The sequence below is a fragment of the Callospermophilus lateralis genome, chromosome 19 (assembly GCF_048772815.1).
Source record: "Callospermophilus lateralis isolate mCalLat2 chromosome 19, mCalLat2.hap1, whole genome shotgun sequence".
Classification (NCBI taxonomy): Eukaryota; Metazoa; Chordata; class Mammalia; order Rodentia; family Sciuridae; genus Callospermophilus; species Callospermophilus lateralis.
In genome coordinates, this window is record NC_135323.1 from 3183873 (window position 1) to 3209285 (window position 25413).

Genomic DNA, 25413 nt, shown 5'->3' on the forward strand with positions numbered 1-25413 from the left:
CCAGTGATCACCTGCCCAGCATGCACACGCTAGAACTCCCACAGCCCCCACAGAGCACAGACTGAAGGGGACCACTTGGAAATGGTCCAGTGGTCCAGTCGCTGGACTAATACAAACCCTCCCTACTAGCTTCTTTGGTGAGCTTTCAAAATCCCTACCGAGGGTGGCTCCTAAAAAGAAAGAGGAAGAATAGCCCTTTGTCTGAGGTACTGCTCTGCTTCCGGCAGCCTAGAAGCTTCTTTACACAGCCATCTCAATCCATGCCCACAGGAAGCTGAGTAGCCACAAAAACTCTATGTGGCAAAGACCCTACACTGTGGGCTCGCCTCCTGGGTGCCATGGTAACTCATGACCCACTCGGCTTGAGTTCAACTCTTTTCAGTAAATTGCACCATAACTACAGAACTTCACAACACCAGTCAAGGGGTACCAGGATTGGTTAGCAGAAAGGGGTCTTTTGGAAATGTTTCATAGACCCCCCAAAAAGCAATTTCTAAAGGTGGAGTGGTACATATTCCTGGCCTGGGGAGCCTGTCTGGATGGCTCCCATGTCGGCCGGTTTGTTTTTACATGAAGAGCAATTAGGTAGCAAGAGCCCCCGAGGGACACAAATAAAACCCAAGGAACACTGGGTTCAGCGTCACACGCCTGCTATCCTCCAGCTCAGGAGGCCAAGGCAGGACAGACACAGGGTTGAGGCCAACCTCAGCGACTTAGCGAGGCCGTGAGCAACCTAGTGTGAGGCCTGTCTCAAAATAGAACATAAAAAGGGCTGGGGATATGGTTCCATGCTTAAGCACCCAGAGTTCAGTCCTGGGTACCAACAAACCAACCAACAAACTACCAGTTAAAAAAAAAAAAAAATCAAGGAGATAGATGTAAACTATGCAGCATATTGTTTGGTTCTGGAACCACATTTTCTTTGCATGGCTCCCCTGCTCTTTAGTAGCAATACATAGTTTGGGACCTGGTGGGTCATTTTTGGAAAATGAAAAGAATTTAAGAAGATGGTGCTGTGGTCATTCATAGGGGGGCAAGGGTTTAAATTGCCGGGTTTAAATGAACTATGCCAAGCTCTTTTTTTCCAAAAATCCTGTGGGAGGCAAGCTCAGTTTCTTTTTGAGCATCTTCGACTCCAGTGGGGTGACTTGTTTGGAAGGAGAATGAGGCCGAGTGGGAGAGGAGCATTCTAGCAGGACACACTTCTGTGCAGCCTCCAGGGCTCTCGCCCGGCACTTGAATTATCTGAAGGCCACTGCACGTTCCTCGGCAGACCAGGGGCTCAGCTCAGTTCCCAAAGCCGAGTCCCCCAGGAAGGTGCGCCTGCTCTAGCACACCCAGCTGCCTCTGGGGTCTCATCTTCAGTCCCTGCAGTTTCCAAGTTCAGAGCTCTGAAGGTAGAACGGTTCTGATTTTATTTTACTTTTTTTTTCCCATTTTAATCCCACAGTCGTGTGGGGCAGCAAATGAAGTGCAGAAGAGTGCTTAAAAACACAGGCTCTCAAAATAAGCTTCTCAGACTACGGAAGGATTGCTGTGGTGCCACCGCAGGGGCCGGAGGAGGGTGGGCATTGTCGAGGAGTCAGACCTGGGAGCCGCACCAGCCGGTTGATCCTCTTAAGAAAACGTGAGCCTTAGAAATAGTCTCTGTCAACGCTATCACAGGGCCCGGCGTTCCCAGGGAATTCCCCCAGAACAAGTGCCTCGCTGCTTTCCAGAAACATCTCATCTCGGCCTTGTTCTCTGGCTGTGCGTGCACCAGAATCCCAGGGCAACGTGGTTTATTGTTTTAATATCTGTCTGACACAAAGCAAACGCACCCTCCAGTGACTCCTTATCTGTCAAATGTATTTCTGCGAAAGAAATATCAAGACAAATAAGATGTTTGGGGGCACACCACCGGATGGTAGTTTTTGCAACCGGCAGTCTCTTGCACAAACCAGACCCCCATCTGAAAAAGACGGAAGCCACCGTTCTGCGTGGAGATTCGTAACCAAGGTGCCAAGAGAGCAAGACAGGAGTCCCTTGAAAAGTGGCTTCCGTTTCTTTGCAGGGTTTTTGCTTTAAAGAATGGGAGTGATCAACTAGTGTTGTTTGAGTGTGTGTGTGTGTGTGTGTGTGTGTGTGTGTGTGGCTGTGACTATATCTCCCAGTAGCCAGGTGTTGGTGAAAGAGGTGTCAGGGACTGAGAACACACATGAACTTGTGAAACCTGGCATCAGGTAGAAGAGCTGAATTAGTGTAAGGGCTAGTGCAGGCTTCTCGAGAATCATGGGTCTGAGTCAGAGCTGTCAGGACCACCGGAAGAGCAGGGTAGATGGGTTGAAGCAAAACCAGGGGCTTCCCTGATGGAAAAGAATGCTTCCTGGAGTGGATCTTCTGCATGGCTCCCGGGGACGGTGTCCAGCGGGGGACAGCCTTTGGTCAGGAAATCAAGCAGGTGCTGAGATTGTGGCAGCTGAGCAGGCCCACATAGTAGGTATCTAACATCTCTCCATCTGTGGGTTCCATGAAATAAATGGGATCTCAGGGCCCACGAGTCTGTCCAGAGTACCAAATGGCACGGCAGGAAGTGATATTGAATCCACCCCCGGAGGCACCCCAGGAGTATTCACAGTGGCGGAACTCCTGTTGGGTTCCACCTCCCCACCCTAGGAGGAAAGCTCTGTAATTCTGAGAGCTGAGCGTTACACGTCTGTTGCACGTCAAGAACGCAGGTGTGGTGGAGGCCGACTCACTCAGGTCTTGCTAGAGGCACACTCGTGGCACACAGAATGGCCTCTGGCACGTGGAAGAACCCCAGGAAGACTGGTGGAAAGGAAGAGGCATTTTCAACCTCTTCCCAATCCAAAGAATGATAAAGTGAGTGAAGGATAGAAGGAGGTATTTCCACAGACATGAGTGGGGGACATAAGTGTGCTGTCACCCTAAAGGGGGAGGGAGACAGTGCCCGGATCTCTGATGGGCAGGGTCCAGTCCTGAGGCTGGTTTACAGCCGGGATGGTTGGAGGTCTGTGGAAGGAGATAGAGGCGGCACAGCGCAGGAGGGGGGTCCCGAGCAAGGTCATGGCGTCTCACCACTTTGCCCAGGGAAACTGAGGCAGGTCTTAGAGAGCAGGCCAACAACATCAGAGCAGAGCCCCCAACCCAGACTCATTTCTTTGTTGAGAGGGTCAAACTAACAATGGAGTCACTGTACCAAGATCAAGTTTATATGTTGTTCTACTTTGAATAAGCACCAGGAGGAGGGCCTCCGTGTGTGCACCTACCTTCTATTTCTTGTTTTGAAATGTAATAAAATGGCCACGGATGTGGAGGTGACGTGTGGAGGCATACTTAAAAGAAGCCCCTAAGTGACCAGTGCTGTCTTGCCGTTTCAGATGAGAACCAGGGTTGGAGAAAGAGTGGACAGTGTGGCCCGTGAGCAGATTCTGGCCCTCAGACCGTGGGTTCCATGAAGTTTTATTGGGACAGCCTCACCTACTCACGTGTGTGCAGGTGTGGTCATCTCTGGCTGTCAGTACAGGAGTCTCTTGGGGACCACAGGGCTGGGAAAGCTGAGGACTCTATGTGGCCCTCTAAAGAGAAAATCGGCCAAGACATAGCAGACGGACAAGCTGCCTCTCCAGAGTCACAGGATGGGAGAAGAAGGCACAATCCTGGCCCAAACAGGATTGCTGGCCAGCAGCTCTGGGTTCAGGGGCCTCTCCTGGCTCTGCTGTATCTAGGAGCCCAGGCCGGGACAGTTTTGGGGGTTCAGGTTTAGAGGGTGGGGATGAGGGAGGCTTGGGATTCAGATAGGCTGGGTGCAAAGCTGTCTTGCTGGGCTGTCTTGGACAACCTTCCTAATTCCTTCAACTCCAAATTTCTCATAAGCAGGGGTGACTTGATAAACACGCCATTTCATCGTGTTTATGTGCGGATTACGTGAGAAAGTTTATGTGAAGTTCCTTGCACACAGCACAGGCTCAATACCCGCTTCTCCTTCCTCTCCTTCTTCTCATTATTTCAGGTCTAAATCTATGGTAAGACCAGTTAGGTATTTACCTTGGGTGCAAATCCTAAGTTGGGGGAGACCCCAAAACAATCCACAGTCAAATTAAATCCAATTTTCTAAATCCATGAAGAGCACACCATTCAACTTAAAGTAACTATTGCAGTGAGCTATATTGAATCCTATAGTCTGAGAAGAAAAATTAACAATGCCTATCCTGTCTTCATGGAGGATTTTGATACTTTGTTCATCATGAATCTTTTCCCATTACTTTAGAGTTTTAAAAGATATTACATTAAATATTATTTATCTGAACTGTGTGTGTGTGTGCATGCGTGCCCTTTACATTATGTCTAGTTGGAATGCCTCACTTCTTCACGGTAATAAATAGTTCTCAGAAAATACTAGGAAGAAAGGGCTGCCTTGGAGTCAACCAGAAACCTGCAAGTGAGTGGACAGAGGGGGAGAGAGGACAGAGCTCTTGACACCAGTGTGCTGTGACCTGTGACCCGTGCCTGTACTTTCTATGAACTGAACACGGTCGGGCAGAGGAGAGACAGGAAGCTGTGAATTAATCAAGGCCCTCACTTTAATTACAGAAACCGATGGAAGTTCTATCAATTACCTAAAGGTAGAGCAGCCCAGGCTTGATTTATGCATGTTTCTGCCACTTAAATCATTATTTCATGAATTTCACACAATTACTTCCATGAAATCTGCAATCGATACATCAATTAACACCATGCCTCTACCATTTGCCCTTGAGTTTCACACGAGTGAACAAAGGAGATGATTTCACATTTGGGTAGCATTGGGTTGCCACACTTTATACTCTCTGGCTTCTTTGTGGGGGACGGTCAGAGGTGACCACGGCAGAGGGAAGTGTCTTAACCTTAGGATTTGCCAGCACAAGGACCTAACATTCAGGAGTGGCTGCTACGGGACTGTGAAAGTACACACGTGTGTTGGAGAGCAGATGGAACCGCACAGAATTTCTTCTGGAAAATGCTTCTTTAGCTCTGGACAAATAAAACACCCAGAGTCCTACTAATGAGCACTGAGCTGCTCCTTGGAGCTGGTCCTTTGAGAGGTGAGGTTGAGAGAGGTCACGGGGTGAGGCCCTCATGATGGGATTTGTGTTTAGTGCGAGAAGAGGCACCCGTGAGCGCTCAACCTCACTCTCTTGGAGTAAGGACAGAGACAAGGTAGCCATCAAGCCCTTACCAAGACCTAACCATGCCACACCTTGGTCTTGGACTTCCAGCGTCCACAACAGTGAGAAGAGAAGTGACCCGGTCTGATATGTTGGCAGGGTGGCCCAAGCAGCCTAAGAGAGTACTCAAGCCAACTGGAACTATTCACCGTAATCCCAGATGAAATTTAAAACAGATAAAAGATAGATACATTTGCCTACGATTAAAGACATATGATAAAACGTAAGCAAGGTCAGATGACCAAAATGAAAACACGTGAAGATCTAATGTGCTTCACAGGTTAGGTTCCCTGATGAACAATACAATAAGAAAAGCTCAGAAGAGAAACAGGGAGAAGGAATTCGGGATATTCCCGAGAGGTAAAATCCAAATGACAATTAAATACGTGAATGATGATGCTCGTAACTAGGAGGAAGGGGGATGCTATTTTACACCACTGCATCCCTTAATTTTGCAAAATTGAGGGAGCAGAAGCAAGACATCATGGGGAACAGGCTGGAATGGAGCCAACAGCTCCAGGGGGGGGGGAATTGAGAGCCGGAGAGTGTGTCCAGAGATGCTCACTGCAGTCTTTACAGGTGCAGAAAGAAGGCGCTTGGGTGACTGGGATGGAGAATCCATATGTGACAGCAGGAGGGTGCCCTAGCCGGGGTGGGAGAGGGTCACCAGGTATCAGTAGATGAAGCCAGGCACGATTAAAGTGTCTAAGGTACCCATAGATCATGGCGCTGACACTGCCCTCCCCTGTTACAGGAGTGTAGGTCCACCTTTGAATCATCCTGGGGAACAGGTGTAAAGATGCTGGAGCCCACCCAGGTCACTTGTGTCCCTGGGTAAAGTGGGCATCTTATTGCCACACAAGTGCAATCACGGGTGGGTGTGCAGGCTTCCCCAATGACCATGACCCCATGTTACTTTTTTAGTTTGAAATCCATTCATTTGTGAGAACACAAAGTTGATGACATTTGTTTACCTCCTTCTGGAGACAGCTCCATCCCGTGCAAAAAAGGATCAGGGATTCTGGCTTTGCTAATCCGACTGAGAGGTGGACTCTTCCATTCCTGCAAACACCGAGATTCACTTCCTGATATCTCAACTAATCATAAGGAAGGTCATGCTGTGCTTTGAAGGGGCCGTGATCTCGTCCTTACCTTCAGGGTCCTGCCTACGGCTGGTCTTGATGGGGGGGGGTGGGGCGCACATACCGCGTTCACACAGAGCTGCCTGCATCTCAGCCAGCGCCTTTGCCTTGGAAAGGCGGAGTCAGCCATCCACAGCCCTAGGGCTGTGTGGTCAGTGGGCAGACCAGCAGCCCTGCCACTTTCACCTGCCCGCTCTGGCAAGGGGCCATATTGTTTGCCGCTCCAATCCTACTCAATAATCTTAATAGTAAACATTTTGCATTTGGTACAAGATGATTTTACCTAACTTCCTGGGGTTTTGCTCCAACTTCATTTAAGTTTGCTTGAAAGTAGGACCAGTTGACACTCTTGATGAGGGCGAATCCTTGGGGCATATGTGAGGATGTGTGATGTCCCAGGACACAACCTGATCCAAGATTTCATATTAGCATAGAGAGGGTACAGGAGAAGCAACGAGGGATCACCTGCGGTCAGACGGGAGGAGCTGCAGGCTTGGGTTGATGGGCACAGGAGGCCTGAGTGGAAATCGTTCCCTTAATGCCTTCTCAGGTCCTGGGTCATATTAGAAAGGCTCACTTAAGGTGGGTGGGGGGAGGCCCATTATGCAAAAGTGGTTCTTCAAAGCAGATGACTTCAGAAGGAATTATTTTCATTAGACTCCTTCAGGGGATCCCTTTAAAAACCATCCCCCCTACTGAAGTTAAGAGTGTCATTTACAGAAGATTAGCTCTTTGGCTAGGAAGAGGGGCAATTTAATCCTAAAACACTCAAAGCCAGTGAAGATTGTTTTGGGGACGGAGGGAAAACCTGAAAGCAAAATTTGCTTCCCAGCCATCTTGGAAGCCAGTGGATACACAGAATCCAATTTACGAAAGTCTTTTTTTTTCAGGAGCACAACTGTCAGAGAACGCGCACTTTTGGGATCAAAAAACAAAAACAAGCACATCTTAAAAGACGCTGAGAAGCAAGGGACCTCTGGGGACGATGGATGGCTTCCTAAAGAAGAATGGTCTACACCTGTCCCATCTCAAAGGCAAGACGTGGGGCTCCTCACCTCAGTGAAACCACAGCGGGGGGAGGAGAGGGATCCCAGGAACATGGTAACAGTGTGTGTGTGCGTGTGTGTGTGCGTGTGCGTGCATGTGCGTGTGTGCATGTGTGTGTGTGTGCGTGTGTGCATGTGTGTGTGTGTGCGTGTGTGTGTGTGCGTGTGCCTGTGCGTGTGTGTGCATGTGTGTGTGTGCGTGTGTGCATGTGCGTGTGTGCATGTGCGTGTGTGCATGTGCGTGTGTGTGCATGTGCGTGTGTGCATGTGCGTGTGTGCATGTGCGTGTATGTGTGTGCGTGTGTGTGTGCGTGTGCGTTCATGTGCATGCATGTGCGTGTGTGCGTGTGTGCGTGCGTGTGTGTGTGTGTGTGTGTGTGTTCTCTTGCAAACATGGTCCTTTCCATGATGTGGGGGTTGCTGGAGGAAATGGGGTGTGGAGTGGACTAGACTGGGCATTCCAGTCTGCCCGTGGAGACTCAAGGGAACCTTGAGAAGACACCTGCATGCCGCCTGGATCCAAATGCCTCAAAGGAGACAGGAAGCTGTGCAGGGGCTGTAGGGCTGGCAGGTGGCCTCTGTGTGTGACCAGGGCACAGCCTCCGGGGGAGTCCCCAAGGCCCCTGCTGTCCCCGGGAGAAGCCCACGTTGCAGAAGCGGCCCCCATTCCAGAATGCCAACAGAGCACGGCAAGGTGCCTGGGGCCTCTAGAGGCCCTCCGGGGAACGCTCCTTGTGAGGCACTTGATGCATATTTTATTATTATTTTTTTTTAAATGGGACAGAGGGGAATGCTCTTCAGGGTTTTCCTGCAAACTGCTATAGTAGGATTTTAATGTTTTTGAAAAAAATCACTAAGACTCAACAATGGTGGGGATAGATTGAAGTCTAATTAAACAACAGCATATTAGACCATTAACATTTTTAGGGCTCTTTATGAAAACTAAGACGTGAAAATAATAAGAGGAAAAGGTCTAGGTGACGTGACTGAGATGTCATTTAAAAACATCTCGGAGGGATGTGGGACATACCTTGTATATGTCTATAATTTTTATAGATTTTTACTTTAAATGTGGGTAAAATGTAGCGTCATAGATGGTTTAAATTGTCACCTTACATTTTTCATAATAAAATGGGCCCGCTGAACCAGGGGTTGGCACAGTGTTTCTGTGAGGAGCCAGCTGTTCATATTTTACGCTCTGCCAGCCCCCTATGTCTCCGTGAAATATCTTTGTTTTTACAATCCCTGGAAATCTTTAAAGAGCATTCAGGGATCCCAGGCCTTATAAAATAGGGCACAGGCTGGTTTGGCCTATGACGTGAGTTTGCCAGTGCCTACGTGAGATGATTTTATTTCCTCGGTTGGCTCTTGCTAGTTTATTATGGAGAATGGGTGAAATGTTTCTATGTTTAATGCGTAAAATCCTTTCCTAGGTCCACTTTGGAACTTTGCCTGTACCCAAGTCAGGACTTTTCAGAGTTATTTTTTTGATCCACTTCTGTGAAGAAAATGGAAATATAAATCTGTCACATGACCGTGCAAAGCCATATCGCCCAGTGTGGTGACCATTTGCCCCGTGGGGCTCACGAATGGGACCTTAGTGACAGTCAAGATTCCGTGTCTGTGGGTCCACCAGCACCATCCTGCCCCCCCCCCCCCCCACACACACACAGATTTCATTCCAGATGGTTCCACAAGACAACAGTGTTAGGGGAGATACTCCAGGTCTCAACCCCACTGCACCAATTCTCCTTCAGAAAAATAACATTTATACAGAAAAAGGAAGGGCAGATAAAGACGTAACTACAGGACTTGGAGTCCCATCGATCCAGAAAGGTAGCAAAGCTTGACTAATTTCCCCTGGATCAAAACCACAACGCTACATCCTACAGGCTGTGTGACCCTGGGAGAACCACTCCACCTCTCTGAGCCCTCTGCCTCCCAGGCTGTAAGGCAAGCATCACCGTACCTACCTGGTGCGGGGCTGGGGGCTTAAGCAAGGCCGAGTGTGTGGGTGTGTGTAGCAGCCCTGCAATCCTTCACCACGGGGAACGGCAAGTGGACAGCAGTCACAAATCCAGAGACAGTGTGGCTAGGTTTTGGTTGCTTGGGGCACACAGAATCATCTTGCATTTAATGAATGCTGACGTGGCCAGTGAGGATTGCAAACGGCTGGGAGAAATGCCCGCCTGCCCCACCCCCTAAACATGTGCGTGGACCTGGGGTTATACTGTCATGCTTTTTCTCCTATGATGGCTCTGGGGGTGACTCAGCCTCACGTGCTGGGGGCTGAACTGTCTCGCTGTGGTTGACAGCGAGGACCCCTCTGTCCCTTGTGCCCTTGGTGATCACCAGCCGGACTCCTGCTCTCCCCAACCCCTTCTCCATCCTCAGCAGTCGCCCGCTCCACCTGCCCCGAGAGCCTCCAGGCTCACTTTGACCCTGACACCACTCAAGACTCACTGGGTAGCTGTGGGGACTTCGCAGGACCTAGACAGATGCTACGTCTCAGCTGTAGCTGGGAGTAGCAGAGAGTCTTAGCGATGGCGGTGGATAGGTGGGCTTTAATTCCTCAACCTCCTCTGGGGATGTGGGGTGGGAAGGTGGGACAGGCACCCTCCACCCCAGACCTTCAGCCCAGGGGCAGGAATCTGGTCCTTCCACCCCCTCACTGTGGTCTGCCTTCCAACTCTATCTGCTCTCTTCCTGGAGCACATGATGGCTAGATTTACATACCCATAATAAAATAGACTTCCTTTTTAAAAAGCTAATTTGCATTGCTCTTCCCCTGCCCACCAGTGAAATGGTGAGAACCCACATTTTCCTCGTGCTTCCTCCACACTGGAATCAGAGAGCAACGGGAACAGCCTTGCAAACAAGGCTCTAGCCACTCGCTGGCCGCCTTTCCCCCAGCGAGACCCTCAGGCTCAATCGCTGACCGAGCATCGTTTGCGGGGCTACATGCCGGGTGGCTGGCATATTTTATTTAGGAATCTCATATTAATTTGCAAAGCTGTGGTCGAAAGCAGGCAAAGAACAGGAGCGTCCCACCTCCCATGACCTTCCCCCAGCCCGGTGACCACCTCCTGTCCACGGTCTAACAAAGAATGGCCGGACGCTGGGGTGGGTGGATTCGGCTGTGGATGGGGATGAGCAGAGGGGTTCAGAGGCTAAGGCGGCAGGAACGGGGACATGCTTAGGAGCATCGACCTCACCTCCTGGAGAGCCACAGAGGGTGGGGGCACAGATGGGGGGGGAGGAAACGCACATGGCAGGACGGTGACGGGACTGGGATCTACGTGACAAAACAGGGAGAGCCACGACAGGGGGCTTACTTGCGGAAGTATATACAAGTGAACTGGGGGCACTGTACATGGAGGGTCCCTCCTGGTTTGTCTGACACAGCAGCACCGTGCCTACGAGAGACAGAGAGAGAGAGAGAGAGAGAGAGAGAGAGGGTGTCGGGTTGGAACAGGCACGCTGCACCCGAGAGCCCACGCAGCGCGAACCAGGGAGGCAGAGAAGAGAGCACACAGCCACATCCCAGCCCGCGTGACAGCGAGACCCAAGGAAGCCCCCTGCCTGGGCCAAAAGGGATCAGGAAGCCCACCCCCCAGTCCCCCAAGCGCATGCCATGGGGTGTGACCAGTGGGGTCTGGCTGACCTGGAACCCAGCAGTAGGTCAGGAAGGGAAGGCGTACGCCGTATTCAAAAGGGCACTTCAAAAATATCAGGGAGTAACAGACAGGAAGCCTGACTCAAACACCCCTGTGCTGTGTGATCTTGGTGAGTCACTGTACCTCTCTGTGCCTCAGCATTACCATCTGGAAAACAGGGGTCAATATACCTACCTCCAAGAGGTGCGACCTGGGCAGGAGCTGGCACTTAGGAATCACTCAAGAAACGGTTAAGTGTATGGGTTGATAAGTTTAGAGAAACATTTTCCTCCTCCCAAACTTGAACCTTTCTGAATCAGCCCCTCAGAGGAAGAAGTACGGCAGGGAAGAATGACGGTGACCTCTGCCATCCCCAAGACCCCCCTGAGACACCAGACAACAGGCCTTAGGTGCCCCCTCTCTGGCTTCCTCTGGAGCCCCACCTCCCCGCTGCTTCGCCAGCTGCAAGGCCAGACGCACTGCGGTGAGCCAAGGCCCCCCGCCCCCGGCGGACCCTGGCAAAGTGGAATTTTTCAGCCACGCCGGACAGTGGAGCCCTGAGATCCTCCCACCCCACACCCTGTTCTAAGCTGCTGCCCACTGCAGGGTGACGGGGTCAGGAGACTTCAGGGGACCGATTCTCCTCTCCTGCTGCTATCAAGTCCAAGTTCAAAGACTTGGAAAGGAAGAGGAGGGACTCAGGAGGAGTTCTAAAGCCCGTGATGGATGGTGGGAGCCCTCCTGCGGCTTCTGCTCACGTCCCTGGCTGGGCAAGGTCAACCACTCCCTTCCACAGTCCCCTGCGTCTCCACAAGCAGAAGGCAATCTCCCGCATCAGGAAGGCTCTCTTTCAAGTGCACTCCAGGAGCAGAGAACTGGCCCCTCTCCTGGGGAAGTCTCCCTAGAGATTGTTTCTACCATCTTGTGTCTCCCCCCAAGATCCCCAAAAGTGCCACCGAAACTTCCAGCATCACTGGGGTTCCACCGAATAGACACACAAAGAGACATTAAGCCAGACCTGATTCTCATTGATCTCTCCTGACCTGCATGCCACCCTCCTGCAGGGTCCCTGGTCCTTCTCACCTTCACTCACCCTTCTTATGGCCGGGAAAGAGCCATGCCCCAGTGCAGCCCAGACGTGAGGGGCAATGAGCTGCTCACCTCCTGGTGGTGACTGCACTCTGACCGCAGGGGCCTTGGGTGACCATCACCTCTGCTCATCTGATGGTTCTGTGTCCACTGTTTCCTTCCAAAGTGACACCTGCCAGTCTCAGAGGCGTCACACGGTCTAATTTCTCTTTAGGCATTTTCTGCGTTTGCAGGTAATTGGCACATGAATGGGGATCAAGAGCAAAAAGAAGGCACCCCCAGAGGGGTTGAGGGTTGGGGAGTGAGATCACTCAATGGGAGCCGGTTCCGCCCTCCAGGAGGGCAACCCCAGGACAAGCGCTGTCGACGGGCAGCACTCACGCATGGCTCTGCAGAGGTCATGGTGTGGTTCCGCCCAGGGCTAGAGATCTTAGGGAGAAGGTGATGCTCCTAGAGGTGCACGGGGAGCTACCCAACCTGTAGCGTCTGTAGGGCGCCACACTGACGGGTGGGTTTGGAGCACGGGCTAGGGTTCTCTCCTCCTGCATGCCCCTGGTGAAAAGCCACTTTTAAAACGAGATCTCAAGTTTCCTGGGTGCCTCGATTTCAAAAGAAAAACCATCTAATTATAACAGAAATACATCCAGAAGGGCATTTCAGTGTTGCGCAATTAGAATGCCTGGGTCAATTTTCAATACCCTCAATGCAGTTTACAGAATCCCTCCGGGACACAACACAGATTCTGTCTGAAGAGCTAAGCCCTGGCAGCATAATGAAGCTTTTCCTAATTCTTCTTATGCTGTGGATCCTGAGAAATCGGTCTGAAAGAAGTTCTTTGAAAGCTCTCTTAGTAGTAAAAAAAAAAAACAAAAAACTTTATGCAATGATTTTGACCTTTGTCAGACAAAATCCACGTACCACAAGACTTGGTTTTTATTTTACCTAAAAACATCCTTCAATTTAATTTGCAAAGTGCTTATGGTATGTTTTCTTAGTGCTCTGTGACCTTTTCTTAAGAGGGAGCTTTGTATTCAACAAAACAAAGCAGGAAAAAAAAAAAAACACTGTAAACTACATTTATTTGGGGGGGCCACAGGGAAGACCACTGTTTAATTTGTTTAAAAAAGCAAGTCAAATAGTTAATAGCTCCAAGCAACAGCAGAGGTTATAAGGTCATTCAAAGCACTTCCCAACATAGCAGCCAGAGAGCTTTCCCAGGAGACTCCTGAACTGCAATCTCTCTGTCTCCAAACCTCATTCGGGACCATTTACTTCCAGCTACCATGAGCCCGTGTCTAGGACCGTGACGCTATTCTGTGCTTTGCAGATGTTCTTGTTTATCAAGCTCCTTAAAATTGAACAATGGCAACAAGTTCAAACTGGACCACTGTCTCCCCGCTCCTAAACCAGACAGACAGCGTTAATATCATCCTTTCCCATTGGCCCAGAATCCTCAGAATCCTTCTCAACACTGCAACCAGACAATTACCACCACTTGACTTGAGCCGGTAGAGAAGGGGAAGTGTCCGTCCACTTCCACTCTTGGGTTTAGCCAGAGGAAATTCACCCTTTTTTATGTCAAACAGAGTTGAGTGTTGCTCATTTCATATTTTTTCGACTCAAAATATAAAAAAAGAAAAAGAAAAGGTTTCCTGTCTCTGTTCTGCATAGTTTAAAAGTGATTTCCCATCCCACTACCTGGAAGTGAATTAATTGTCCCCTCGTCTGTGTTCTTTTGAATCTCCCTGGTAGGTCCTTCGTCAGGCTGGATTACAATTTTCTATTTCCATGTAGGTCTTCCCTAGAGAATTTCCTGGGGCACAGTCAAATCTTCTCATCTTTTATCCCCAGCACCTAGAAAAGTATCTACCTGTCAGAAGGATTAATATGTGTAGCTGAATTATAATGCATTTTAAAGGAACCCTCTATCTTTATTTTCTTTGCTAAAAATAGTGCTTTTTCCAAGCACCTCTGCTTATGGGTGCCTATTTAGAGCTGTGAATTTGCATGTTTAAGTTCAAATGCATTCACAAGCGGGTCTAAGACATTCCCTTATTTTCCCCTTCTTTCCTGGTTCTTTTAAGGGTGTCTCACCCAGTTAAACAAGAGACCAGGGAAGCTGGTGATCCACAGCCTGGGCTGCGAGTGCCTATATAAATGGCTGGCAGCGGGATGGAACTCAATGTGGGAATAACCGGAGCCTGCTCCCAAGCCTGCCATGGTCACCCAGACAGCTGGGGTCCCACTTTGCTGGTGTCCTCAGTCTAGCCAAAGAGCTGAGGCTGGAAAACCCCAGGCCAACTGGCTGAGTGGATATAGGCCCTCTGCCGCTGGAGCTCAGCAGGAAAAAGACAGGGTTCAAGGATGTTGGCAGGTGTTTACCTGTGTGGGCTACACACAGGTACTGTGCGGGCTCTGGGGCACCTCTGCAAAGCTATGCACTTTCCAGGAAAAAAAAAAAAAAAAAAAAAAAAAAGCATGCTTTCCCTTTAGTATTCAAATGCCCAGAAATGAAGATGAACATGTGGAAACAAAAGAATGGTTCTGAAAACCAACCCGGACCTTCCTCTGCACAATTAGCTGCATTATGCACTGAGATAAATACATTAACAACTACTTTAGAACCATTTTTATGATATCTAACTATGATGACTTTGGTAAACCATGCATTCTCTATTTCTCCTCCGGGTTGCTCTCACAATGAAAAACGTTTAGCAGTGACCACCGCCATCAAGGCTGGAAATGATGTGTTGATTCTCCATAGAAAAGTACTGTCATTCAACATTTGCCAAAGGATATTTGCACTGTGTCTGTGCCTCCCTAACAGGAAGGGGCAGGCAGCATGAGTCCTTCTTTATAGGTAGGAAAGAAAAACAAAACAGAACCAGGCATGGATGATTTTTCTTTTACCAAAAGCCTTGTTGTCATTCAGGCAAATGCTAAGTGAACAGCAAGCATTGGGTTCCAAAGCCATGACTCATTCTATCAATGGCTCCTTCCTGCTTCCAGTATTGTAGAGTGTTGTTGTTGTTGTTGCTGTTTTTTTTTTTTTTTTTTTTTTAAAAAAAAAAAAAAAAAAGCTTTTTTCCTTTTAGGAAAAAAAAAAAAAAATAGAATGGAGTTAGGGGAATGGTCCTAACTGGAGACCCCTCTTGGTTTCCCTTCCTGAAGAGGGCCTCCCACTTCCACCCTGCTGTGTGAACTGAACTTTTACCTGGGAAATTCCTATGTGGAAGTCCTAACCCCTAGGAGCTTGGAACCCATGGTTTCAAGAGCAGATCTTTACAAAGATAAAATTCAGTCAAATGAGGTCATCTAGGTGGGTCCTCACATAAATAAATGGCTGGTACCCTTCTAATGAAAGGAAGATCCCGTAAGGTCACAGAGAGAAGACAGCCATCTATGAGCTAAAGAGGTCAAAGAAACCAACCCTGCAGGCACCCTGCAGCCTCCAGAATTTTATGAAAATATATTTCTGTTGCCTGAGTCCCCAACTCTATGGCACCTTGTTACAGCAGCCCTAGCAAACTAATACACACTCACCTACCTTTGAATGAACCCTGCCCTGAGGATCAGTGAGGCACCACAGAGGGTTCCGGGGTAGCAACACACAAGCCTCAAACTTCTGTTAGATTCAGAGGCCTGGGAGATTGCTATGAGGTTTCTGCCGAGGGCACCTACTGTTTCTAATTGACAAATTTGCCCAAAGTCCAAGTGGGCTGTAGATGCTTTTGCACTTATGCATTTTTGAACATCAGGCTAGCATGAGCTAATCCATGTAAGGATATTTCCACAGTTAATACTTTTATACCAGTCTGAAAGATGTGCTTCTCTGAATGGCTATGGAAGAGCATTCAGTGCATGGATATTTCCTTTTAGGCACAGAAGTTGCAAGGAAATGTTGCATGTATATTTAATTTTTACAAATTGAATCATGTTTTAATTGTAGCAGGAGATTCCCATAAGGAAAGGAACCCTGAAGCCAATCTATCATGTAAATAATACGATAAATATATTGTTTCTTGTCTTTTTATTCTCTTTGCTAAAATTATTTTCATGAAATTTCTGTCTTCATGGGAGAGTTGCAAGGAGAGTACCAAGAATCCTTGCAAGACTTTCTCTTTAATCATGCACTGTTTTAATATATGAATGACTTGCTCTTATTCACCTGCCTCCATGTGTTAGGATAACAGTGGCTTTAACAGAAAATATTTAACTCAATATAAAAAAAGATAACAATTCCAAATTCCCAATTCCAACTCTTTACTGAATACTCTAGAATTCCCAGGCTCAACCCTGAACTGGGATTATGGCCTAATCTTAAAAACCTTAGGTGTCAATATTGTGATCATTTCACAGATGAGAATATTGGGACCAAGTGTGCTTTAGCATCTTGCCCAGGGTCACACAGATCTTGTGGTGTGGAATGAAAATCACACCAGCCAGATTCCTTGAACTGAGGACAAACTAGAGTCCTCAGCTAAATCGGGCCCACCACCCAGATTTGCACAGCTAGTGAGCTAAGAAGGATTTTTTTTTTTTTGCGCATTTTTAAAAGTTTGAAAAAAATAGAGGAATAACATTGGTGGCCAGTGAAAATTATATGAAAATCAAGATTTCGCATCTGTTGAGCTTTACGGGAACACAGCCATGTACAGTCCTTTACAAATCTTGTGTGTCTGCTTTTGTACGATTGAGTAAAGGAGTTGAAACAGACCTCAGGGCCAAAATACTTTCTATCTGGTCCTCAGCAGAAAAAGTTTGGTAATGTTCCTTCACTGCTTGGAACACCACTCACAGTAACCAGCTCTTAGTGGACCATCGACTCTTACCGAGGAAGCTGTCACTAAATATTTCAGAGGATTACCATTTTATAAAGACAGCCCCAAACTAGTTTTTTTTTGTTTTTATTAAAAAACAGCCAAAAAATGTTAAAGATGTGTTTAAAAAAAATTTGCTTGACATTTCTTTTGAACTTGTTCAAAACAATAAAATAATTGAAAAGAAAATGTTCCGTAGAGTATTTGTGGAGTTCTAGAAACTCACCCACACCAAAAACAATGGAAATAAATTTTATCTCCTAAAACGTCTGGACTTCGGGATTATGATGCCCATATGGAGATCGGGGGTGTCCTAGGGTCTTGTTTCTAAATCTTTATTAAGCTTCATGTCACCGCCAGGGGACTTTTTAAAAGTGTAGTTTTTTATCAAGTAGACCTGGGCTGGGCCCTGGGGGCCTGTATTTCTAATAAGTGACCAGGGTACGCAGATGCTCCTAACAACAGTAAAATGTGAGGAACTCCATATGCAACTTCCACCACAGCTAACAGGAACAAGAGTGACCACCACGGTGGCACTGGGTTTCCATCAGGGAGGCACTACATGCATTGTCACTGTTTCCTTGCTAAACCCAAGAGGAAATTGAAGCTCCGAGGAAAAAAAAATTGAGAAAAACTGAAATTTCTGCCGGCTTTGTCTGACTCCAAAGTTGGCACTGTCTCATAAAGCTACTTCTGCTTATCAATGGTGATCGAACACACGCTAACCTGGAATGGCCACTAGCCACCATCCTCGTTTCAATAAAGCCACCTCTAAGAATCCTGAAGCTGGGTTCTGGTTGGAACACCTGGCCCTTACCGGGTAGAGATGTCCTGTAACCAGAACCTCCTGCTCACTTGAAGAACCCCAAGTGGTGTTTTAAATCCAATCAAGAAGGGATCTGAGCAGAATGAATCCTTTGTAGGTAGGAAGGTTCTACTCACAAGACTGAAAGGAGACCCAGGGGAAGGACATTCAGACAGGGAGTCGTGAACTCTGGAGGCGCTAAGAGTGTAGCTGGAGAAACCTGCTTTCAAATACTCCGCAACCTAGTTTTGTTTTCTGCCCTCACTGGCTCTAAGTCATTTGACCTTGGGAAAATCATGAAACGACTCTGAAACTCTGCTTTAACATCTGTAAAAGGGGGATAAAATTATCTACTTTATCAAGTGTTATTGTAAGGAACGTTCAGCAAATAGTAGATAATAAATGTTCTAAGTAATCCTGGAAATAGTGATGATGATTCTTGTTGAGGATCACACACTACAACACTTTGTGGACTTAACTAGTTTTTTAAAGAAAGGGATAGCAAACTGAGATCCAGCTCGAAGCTTCATTTGGCTACTAACGTAATGCTAAACACTTACATTTGGAAGACATAAAGTGACAAGCCACGTCTGGCTTCAGGTGAGGATGAGGCCACATGGGTCTGGCCCACATGCCTGCTGGTAGGGCCACCCTGGTGAGAAGCCAGTGAGTGCATGCTGCCTCCAATCTGCCACTCTGTACCTACCTACCTCCCAGCTTGCTCCCAAGGACATTGAACTTGCCATCCCTGCTCGGGATGGAAAAAAACTTGTAGAAATTGTGCTTCAGCTGAAATCAGTGGGATCTGCAAGTCTCTGCAATGAATCCAGAGACCTCTTCTCTCTGTCTCTCATCTTCACAAAAGGAGCCTATAAGATGCTCTGAGAGTCTAAAAATCTACCTAGAACTGCCCTCTATGTCCTCCTTTTTATATTTCACGTTCTATTACGGAACTCTGCTTTGGAGGGCTCTGGATATCTGTGGAATGGAGGTAGACCCATTTCCAGTAGCCTCCCAAGGCCTTCCCAGCTCAGCCTTACAATCCTGGAAACCCCTCCCACCTCCCCGCTTCTTGATGCAAGCAGAAAATAAACATGACCTTCGAATTTATCAATAAGTGATTGGATCTCTCTCTCTCTCTCTCTCTCTCTCTCTCTCTCACACACACACACACACACACACACACACACACACACTGCTATGGGCCAAAAGCAAACAAAATACTTCAGCTAGTGAAATTCTTCTTAAAAAATGACAGAGAACTGACACAGAGGTTTTGGTCTTCTATACTGTATGTATACCAAACAGACACTAGAATCACAAAGAGATGTTATTCTTTTTCTCAGAAAAAAAATATCAGTGATATTGGGGTGTTCATGTCTTAGAATGATAAAGGGCTCAATACAATGATAAGTGTACGTCAATTAACCTTTGCATCAGATTTAAATATGTAACCCATTAACTAATTTAATCTCTCCAAAAAATAACAGCCGTTGGCATTATTCTTTGAATAATCCTTGTTTAGTTTCCATAATGGTGTACAGTTTAAGGAAAAACTCATTAGAATGTAGCATACGGCATAATTAATTCTGGCTAGTTCTTTTGGTGTAAATAGCTAGTGCAGATTCTGAATTCCATTTTCCACTGGCTTTATTAATTTTTCATAAACCAATATTTCGACTGCAATGGGTTGTAACAGTCCTGCAGAAGTTCTAGAAATGCATTAACTGTCATCAACGTAGTTCATCCAAGGAGGCTTTTCCGCCTGTGAACCGGTCCCCCAACCCTACCTCTTCACAGGGCAGTGGTGTGGTTTTGTTTGACACTTGGAGAATGAGCACCTGCAGCTAATTAACACGCAGGGCACGAGGCAATATCTGGCCAATTTGTCTCTGTTTACACAACAACTTAATTGGCCGGGCCAATCTCACATGTGGAAAAGAACACTAGAGGTGGAAAGGAAATATCAAGGAGTGTGTGATTTACAATCGAATGGTAACACAGGCAAACCTTCTTTAAAAATTTAATCACCTTGTGTTTGAAATCATGGGTGTTTTTTAATTTATTTTTTTGTCCCCTGGGAAAAGACCTGGATTAAGCAAGGAATGAACACACACACGACTTTCACGTTGGGCACTACTTTGGTTGTGGAGACAGTCTGGGAGATGGCCCAGGGTGCTGTCAGGACCCGACTTCTTCTGGCTCTCGGGGTGCTGATCTGCTTGTTAGCGACAGCCCTGAGACGAGACTGCCCTTGTTTAGAGTGGAGAGGTGCTAACTGGCTGCCGGGCACTTTTCCTTGTTTGATTTTACTGATGGCAATTGTTATTTTCAACAGTGCTTTTGATGGCTGCCCACCACTCAGAGGACACATTCCAGGGCCCAGATTCCTTTATGTGGCATTTCCAGGTCTTTAGCAACCTTTCTGTAGAGGGACCCTCTGATCTGAACAGATCAATACTTCTCAGCCTCTGGAAGACACTTAACTTGGCTCAGAAATTCAGTCGGCCGGCGTCGGGTAAAGACCAGGCACCTGCCTTTTCCTTTTCTTTAACGTGTCTCAGTGGATTCTGAAGATAAAGGTTGAGAAGTGCCCTGGCGCTCTACCCACCCGCCCCCTTTCTCCCATAAGGGATGTCATCGTTGGCTCTGCCCTGGTGAAGGTCACACCTCTGAGTGACGTGGGCTAAGGTTATGGGCTCACTCAGTGTGGAAGACACTACAATTATGGAGGAGGAGGGAGAAGAGGAGGAGAAATGATAAGAAAGGAAAATCTTCCCTGGGCTTAAACTTATGGCTTTGTGTTTATTAATCTGGACTCTCCAGGCCCGGATCGGAGAAGTAAGGCCGCTGTTGTATAGAGCCCACAAACTAAGAATGGCTTCACATTTTTACCTGCTCAGGGAAAATGGCCCATATTCTGCCATGCCTGATGATGAGGTGAAACTTCAATCCCAGTGTCCTTCGCGTTCTACTAGAATACAGGCCCTCCCGTTCGTTCACGTGCCGACCGTGGCTGCTTCTGCAGGACAGCACAGACCGTCGTGGCCGCACAGGGACACGTGGACCGCTGAGAGCCCTGACACCATGGTCCTGCTCTGAGCTAAGAAGCCCCCTGTTCCTTGCTCTTTTGTAACTAAATCTGGCCTGACCTTCTTCCCAAGCATGGAACAACCCGTGACTTCGCCTGCCTTACATCTGCGTCATGGTCCTCAGCACCGCGGCTACTCTGAGCTGTCAGTCATCATCTTTGGTTTCCCGTGTGCAGGGAGGGTCCACTCAGCAGGTCTGGGCTGCCTCTACCCTGCACATTTCCAAAAGCCACTTGCCTTTGGGACCAGCCCTGGCCAGCTCCTGAGAGATGTGCCCTGAGCCCTTGGAATAGTGGGTGTCTGCTCAGAGTCTTCCCGTACACTGGAGGCCAGTTTGATCCGGGAGTTCATGGTGACCGTGTGATTTCGGGTGACTGCCCATTTATTGAGAGGTCTGGGTACAGCATGCTCTGTGATGGACCCCACAGAATACCGGATGCGGAGGCTCAGGTGAGCCTTGCTGGTTGGTGACCAACCTGTGCGTGCTGTCCTAGGCCAGCTCTAGGGAAGGTAAGCACATGTGTGTGACTCCACAGGAGGGACATGGGAAGCCGTGGCCTGGCTTCTGCGGACTCCACCTGCACACGCCTCCCCTTGGCTGACTGATTCTGCACCATTTTGCTGTGGCACACCCTACCTGGGGGTCTAACAGCCCTCCTTTCCCCTGTGAGGCCTGCTAGGAAATCTCTGTGCCTGGGGGGTGGGCTCGGGGACTCCCAACACCCATGAAAACCACCCAGAGTTTAAAGTTTTCCCTGCTGGAGTCAAATAATAGCAACATAACTTCCAAAAGACTGCCATGGGTCAGGACAGGTGCTCCTGCCGCACCAGCTGTAGGACACGAGACGTGTTAAGATGCCGGGTGCACGTGTGACATCTTTAATGGTGTGCCTCTTTTAGGACAGAATTTCTCAGCCCCAGCTCTATCGACATTTTGGCTCCGACAATTCTCTCTGAGCTGCAGGAGGTTTTGTAGCCTTCTTGGCCTCCACCCAAGAAGATGTCGGCAGTGAACCCCTCTGAAGAGGTGACAGTGAAAACACGTCTCCAGAAATTGCCAAGCTCCCTTGGGGGGTGGGGTTGGGGGTGGGGGTGGGCCGGGCCCCTCCCAGTTAAGAATCATTAATGTAGAATACCGCATTAAGTAAAGCATCATGGGAGGTAACAAAGGGAAAAATACAAGGGCTTTAGAGTCACTGAGATAGACAGGGGACTGGACCACAGACCCTTCCCAGGCCAGTGATGTCGGGCAACCCACGTTCACAGGATTTCTAATTTACCTGTGAAATGAAGAGCATGCCATTTACCGGCAAGGATTTCATCTATGGCCATGTAGGTGAAGGTCTCCATAGGGAATCTGACCTGCAGCAGGTAAGGCTAAATGCGAATATATTTTTATTAGTTGTCGCTACGCTGCAAGACCTAATGCACAGGAGATATGGAGGGCACACCCTTGCCTCGTCTTACAGAGACAGCCTCCAAGCAGGAGGGTGGGAAACATGGGCTTTAGAGTGAGTCAGAAGAAAAGCCTTTATGTAATCACCAGATTTTTCACCTCCTAGATCTGTGACTTAGGGGGCGGGATAACGTCTCCAGGAAGCCTCAGCTTCTTGGAGGGCAAGCTCCTGAGGCCCTAGGGAGCTGCACAGTGTCCGGCACGGTGCCAGGCACAGGGGCCCGGATCAGCTCACTGGTGGGTTTGTTGTACAGAGCTTCTCAGTGTATGGATTCTGGTACCCTAAAACCATCCCTGGGAATTCATCCAGAACCCCCCTCTCTTCCCCAGGCTACCGGTGGAGCGTCCTGTATAGGGCACACCTGCCACTCCGGGGGCTTTGGGGGAGTTGTCCTTGACAGGCTTCCCATGCAACAGAAAGAAGATTTAGGAAATGCTGTCTTAGCATATGAGCAAGCTCTGATCCTATCTGAAGACAAAGAAAAAAAAAGCCTCCATCAAAGACAACTGCATTCCCTGCGTGGGACCTGGAAGGACACAGCTAAAAATTAAGGCCAAATGTGGGCAGGGATGGAATAAAATCTGATAAGACAGATGCAGGGAGGAGGCAGGAGATGAGTGAATTGCAACCGAAAGGGGAGACGGAGGTAAACAGATGTACAAGATAAACTCTCTGAAGTGGAACATTTCCAGGCTGAAAATCCTTTGCTTGGGGACTGAAATCTGGACGCTCCCGTTCCAGTTCACTGAAGTGCAGTGCATTTGAATTTGGCAGATGTGTAAATTGTACAAAGCATCACAGAGCAAAGGTCATTGTTCATCAGGAGCAGCTTCTTACGGTCATGGTCACGGCTCTGGCCCAGTCCGGGCTGGGGCTCTGGGCGGGTGCAGGCAATTCTGGATGCCTGAAAATTAGCTGCTATTGGAGCAAAGTGGTAGCAGGTACACTCCAAGCCCACTCTGTTCTCTCCTAGGGGGCTACAGGAGGACCCCACGGAGTGGGCTTTGTACCCCAAATTGTGGGCCAAGTTTCCCCGTGTCCAATCCAACCTCCAAATTAAACAAACTTGTCTCCAGGACCCCAGTTGAAGAGAGTTTTGTACAAGACCACATTTGAGGGATGCTCTTGTATTCAAATCCCAGGAAAGGAAGTGGAGAGAGGTCCACGGAAATGTGCGGTGGAGGCCATCCCCTTAACGGTATTGGGCTCAACCAAACGGAAGTGGGAGGACAACGGGAGGGAGGTCTGCGTCTGCCTTCTTGTGACCCAGTTCTGGGATGAAACATGGTTCACAGGGCCAAAAGCCCACAAAAAACCAATAGCTCTGTATGGCTAATCCAAGGTCAAGTGCAGCTGCCCTTCTGAGATAAGCAATCACAGAGTGCTATATCCAACCTCTCACTTTAAGACTCCAAGCTGAGACCCATCCACCATCCCGTCTCCTAGCTGGGTGCCAAGTCATGTGGTCCATGGCCAGGGTCTGACCGGCGTGGGTGTAATCAGTGGAGGTGACTTTGGCGATCACACTAAGCCCTTTATATTTATATTTTACTTACAGCCCGCGAAGTTCTTGGACACTCATTACGGTACCTGATCCTCCCCAGGATGAGCTCATTCCAAGACCTGAACACCTTTCAAATGGGTCTCTGCAGTCAGGCATGCCTTTTTTTTTTTTTTTTTTTTTTTTTTTTTTTTAAGATCCTGTCATTCTTTCTTCTCAAAACTAGAACTTCTTATTTTCAGGAGTGTACCTATCAGGACCCCCCCCCCATCCTGATAATGATAATAACGATGATGACATTAATACTGCTCAGCGTCATTGTCCATGTGATTTGTCCAGCTCTCTCTACCTTGGGCTTTAATTGTATGCCTCTTGTTGTCAGGATCTAACCATGTCTTAGATCTGCATTTCATTAAAAGATCCTTTCCTTTCCCTATCGATCGCATCTCACCGAGTAATCGAACTCAATTCCAATTTTCCTTTGCAGGCGGGGTGTGCGCCCACCACGGAAGTGAGTTATGTCTGTTCAAGTGGTGCATCTTATGAATCTTGTTAAGCTTTGATGCCTTGTAGCCCCACTGATGGAATATTTAATCACAGAAATGAGTTGGCTGAGATGATGTAGTGTAGGGAGCTCTGCGGTGTGTATCTTGCTGGCAATTGAGAAACAGATAAATTTGCCATTTGTCAGGACCACGCCGGCAACTCTGTATAACCTTCTGTTATTTATTTTTATTCTGTTTTACTTATTTATGAAGATTGGAGGTACTCTAAATCAATAGTTTTGTTGGGTAGGTATCATGAATATCTGCAGAAGACATTCGTTTTGGAAAGAGACCTGTTTACTAGACAGCAAGGACACTGGCAGGGTCAGTGTAAGAATTCCCTTGGGGGTCTCTACATCCGGGTTCCTGGAAGTGCTCTTTCTAATCACACTGGGTGACTTGAGGTATCTACGGAGAGTGCACATCTACAGCTATTCCTCTTCCACTTACATCCCTCAGTTATACTGAAACTCTGAAAGGTAGGCCAAAGTCTTCCAGACCCACCTGGGTCCTAATCGACTGATTACATTTGCCTTGAGACTCTGCCTCCAGGGGGCTGGAGATGATTAGACCCAGGAAAAAAAATCAAAGCTACTTAGCTTTCGAGGAAAACACCCTCCTGTCTTTGGAGAAGATTTCTAGGTGTTCATGGGATATGCTGATTTATGTACACCTGCTTTTGAAGCCTGGTATTGAATAAGAATTTTAAAGAGTTCATCTAGGTATGACTTGAGGAGAATTTGGGGGGGGGGGGTAGGGGAGAAGAAAAGAAAAACTTCCAAAATGAAAGATCTTTTACAACAGTTTTCAAAATGCTTCGCCTGGAATGTGTGTGAGGGAGAGCAAATGTCATAATTTATCAAAGCAAATTAATACTGTTCAGCTGGTAATTAAAGGTCCTCATTAAGAAGTGAACTGCTTTCCCCACACCCACCTTGCGTTAGCAATAAAAATGCACTCGGGGCATCAAAAGGTTATACACGAAAATCAATAACTTGCCATTTTATAATTAAAAGAGAAAATAAATGTTAGGGAAAAGTCCACTAAATTAGG

At 47.9% G+C, this 25413-nt stretch overlaps 1 protein-coding gene across 4 annotated transcripts in view; it reads right to left on the minus strand.

Annotated features, from left to right (window-relative positions):
* The window catches only part of Rbfox1 (RNA binding fox-1 homolog 1), a 303442-nt gene that overhangs the window by 61252 nt on the left and 216777 nt on the right, over positions 1–25413 (minus strand). For all 4 annotated transcript variants that reach the window (XM_076840764.2, XM_076840766.2, XM_076840763.2 and 1 more), the window contains exon 8: positions 10731–10811. In XM_076840764.2, the coding sequence (XP_076696879.1) occupies positions 10731–10811 (81 nt within the window). The remainder of the gene's footprint in view (positions 1–10730; positions 10812–25413) is intronic.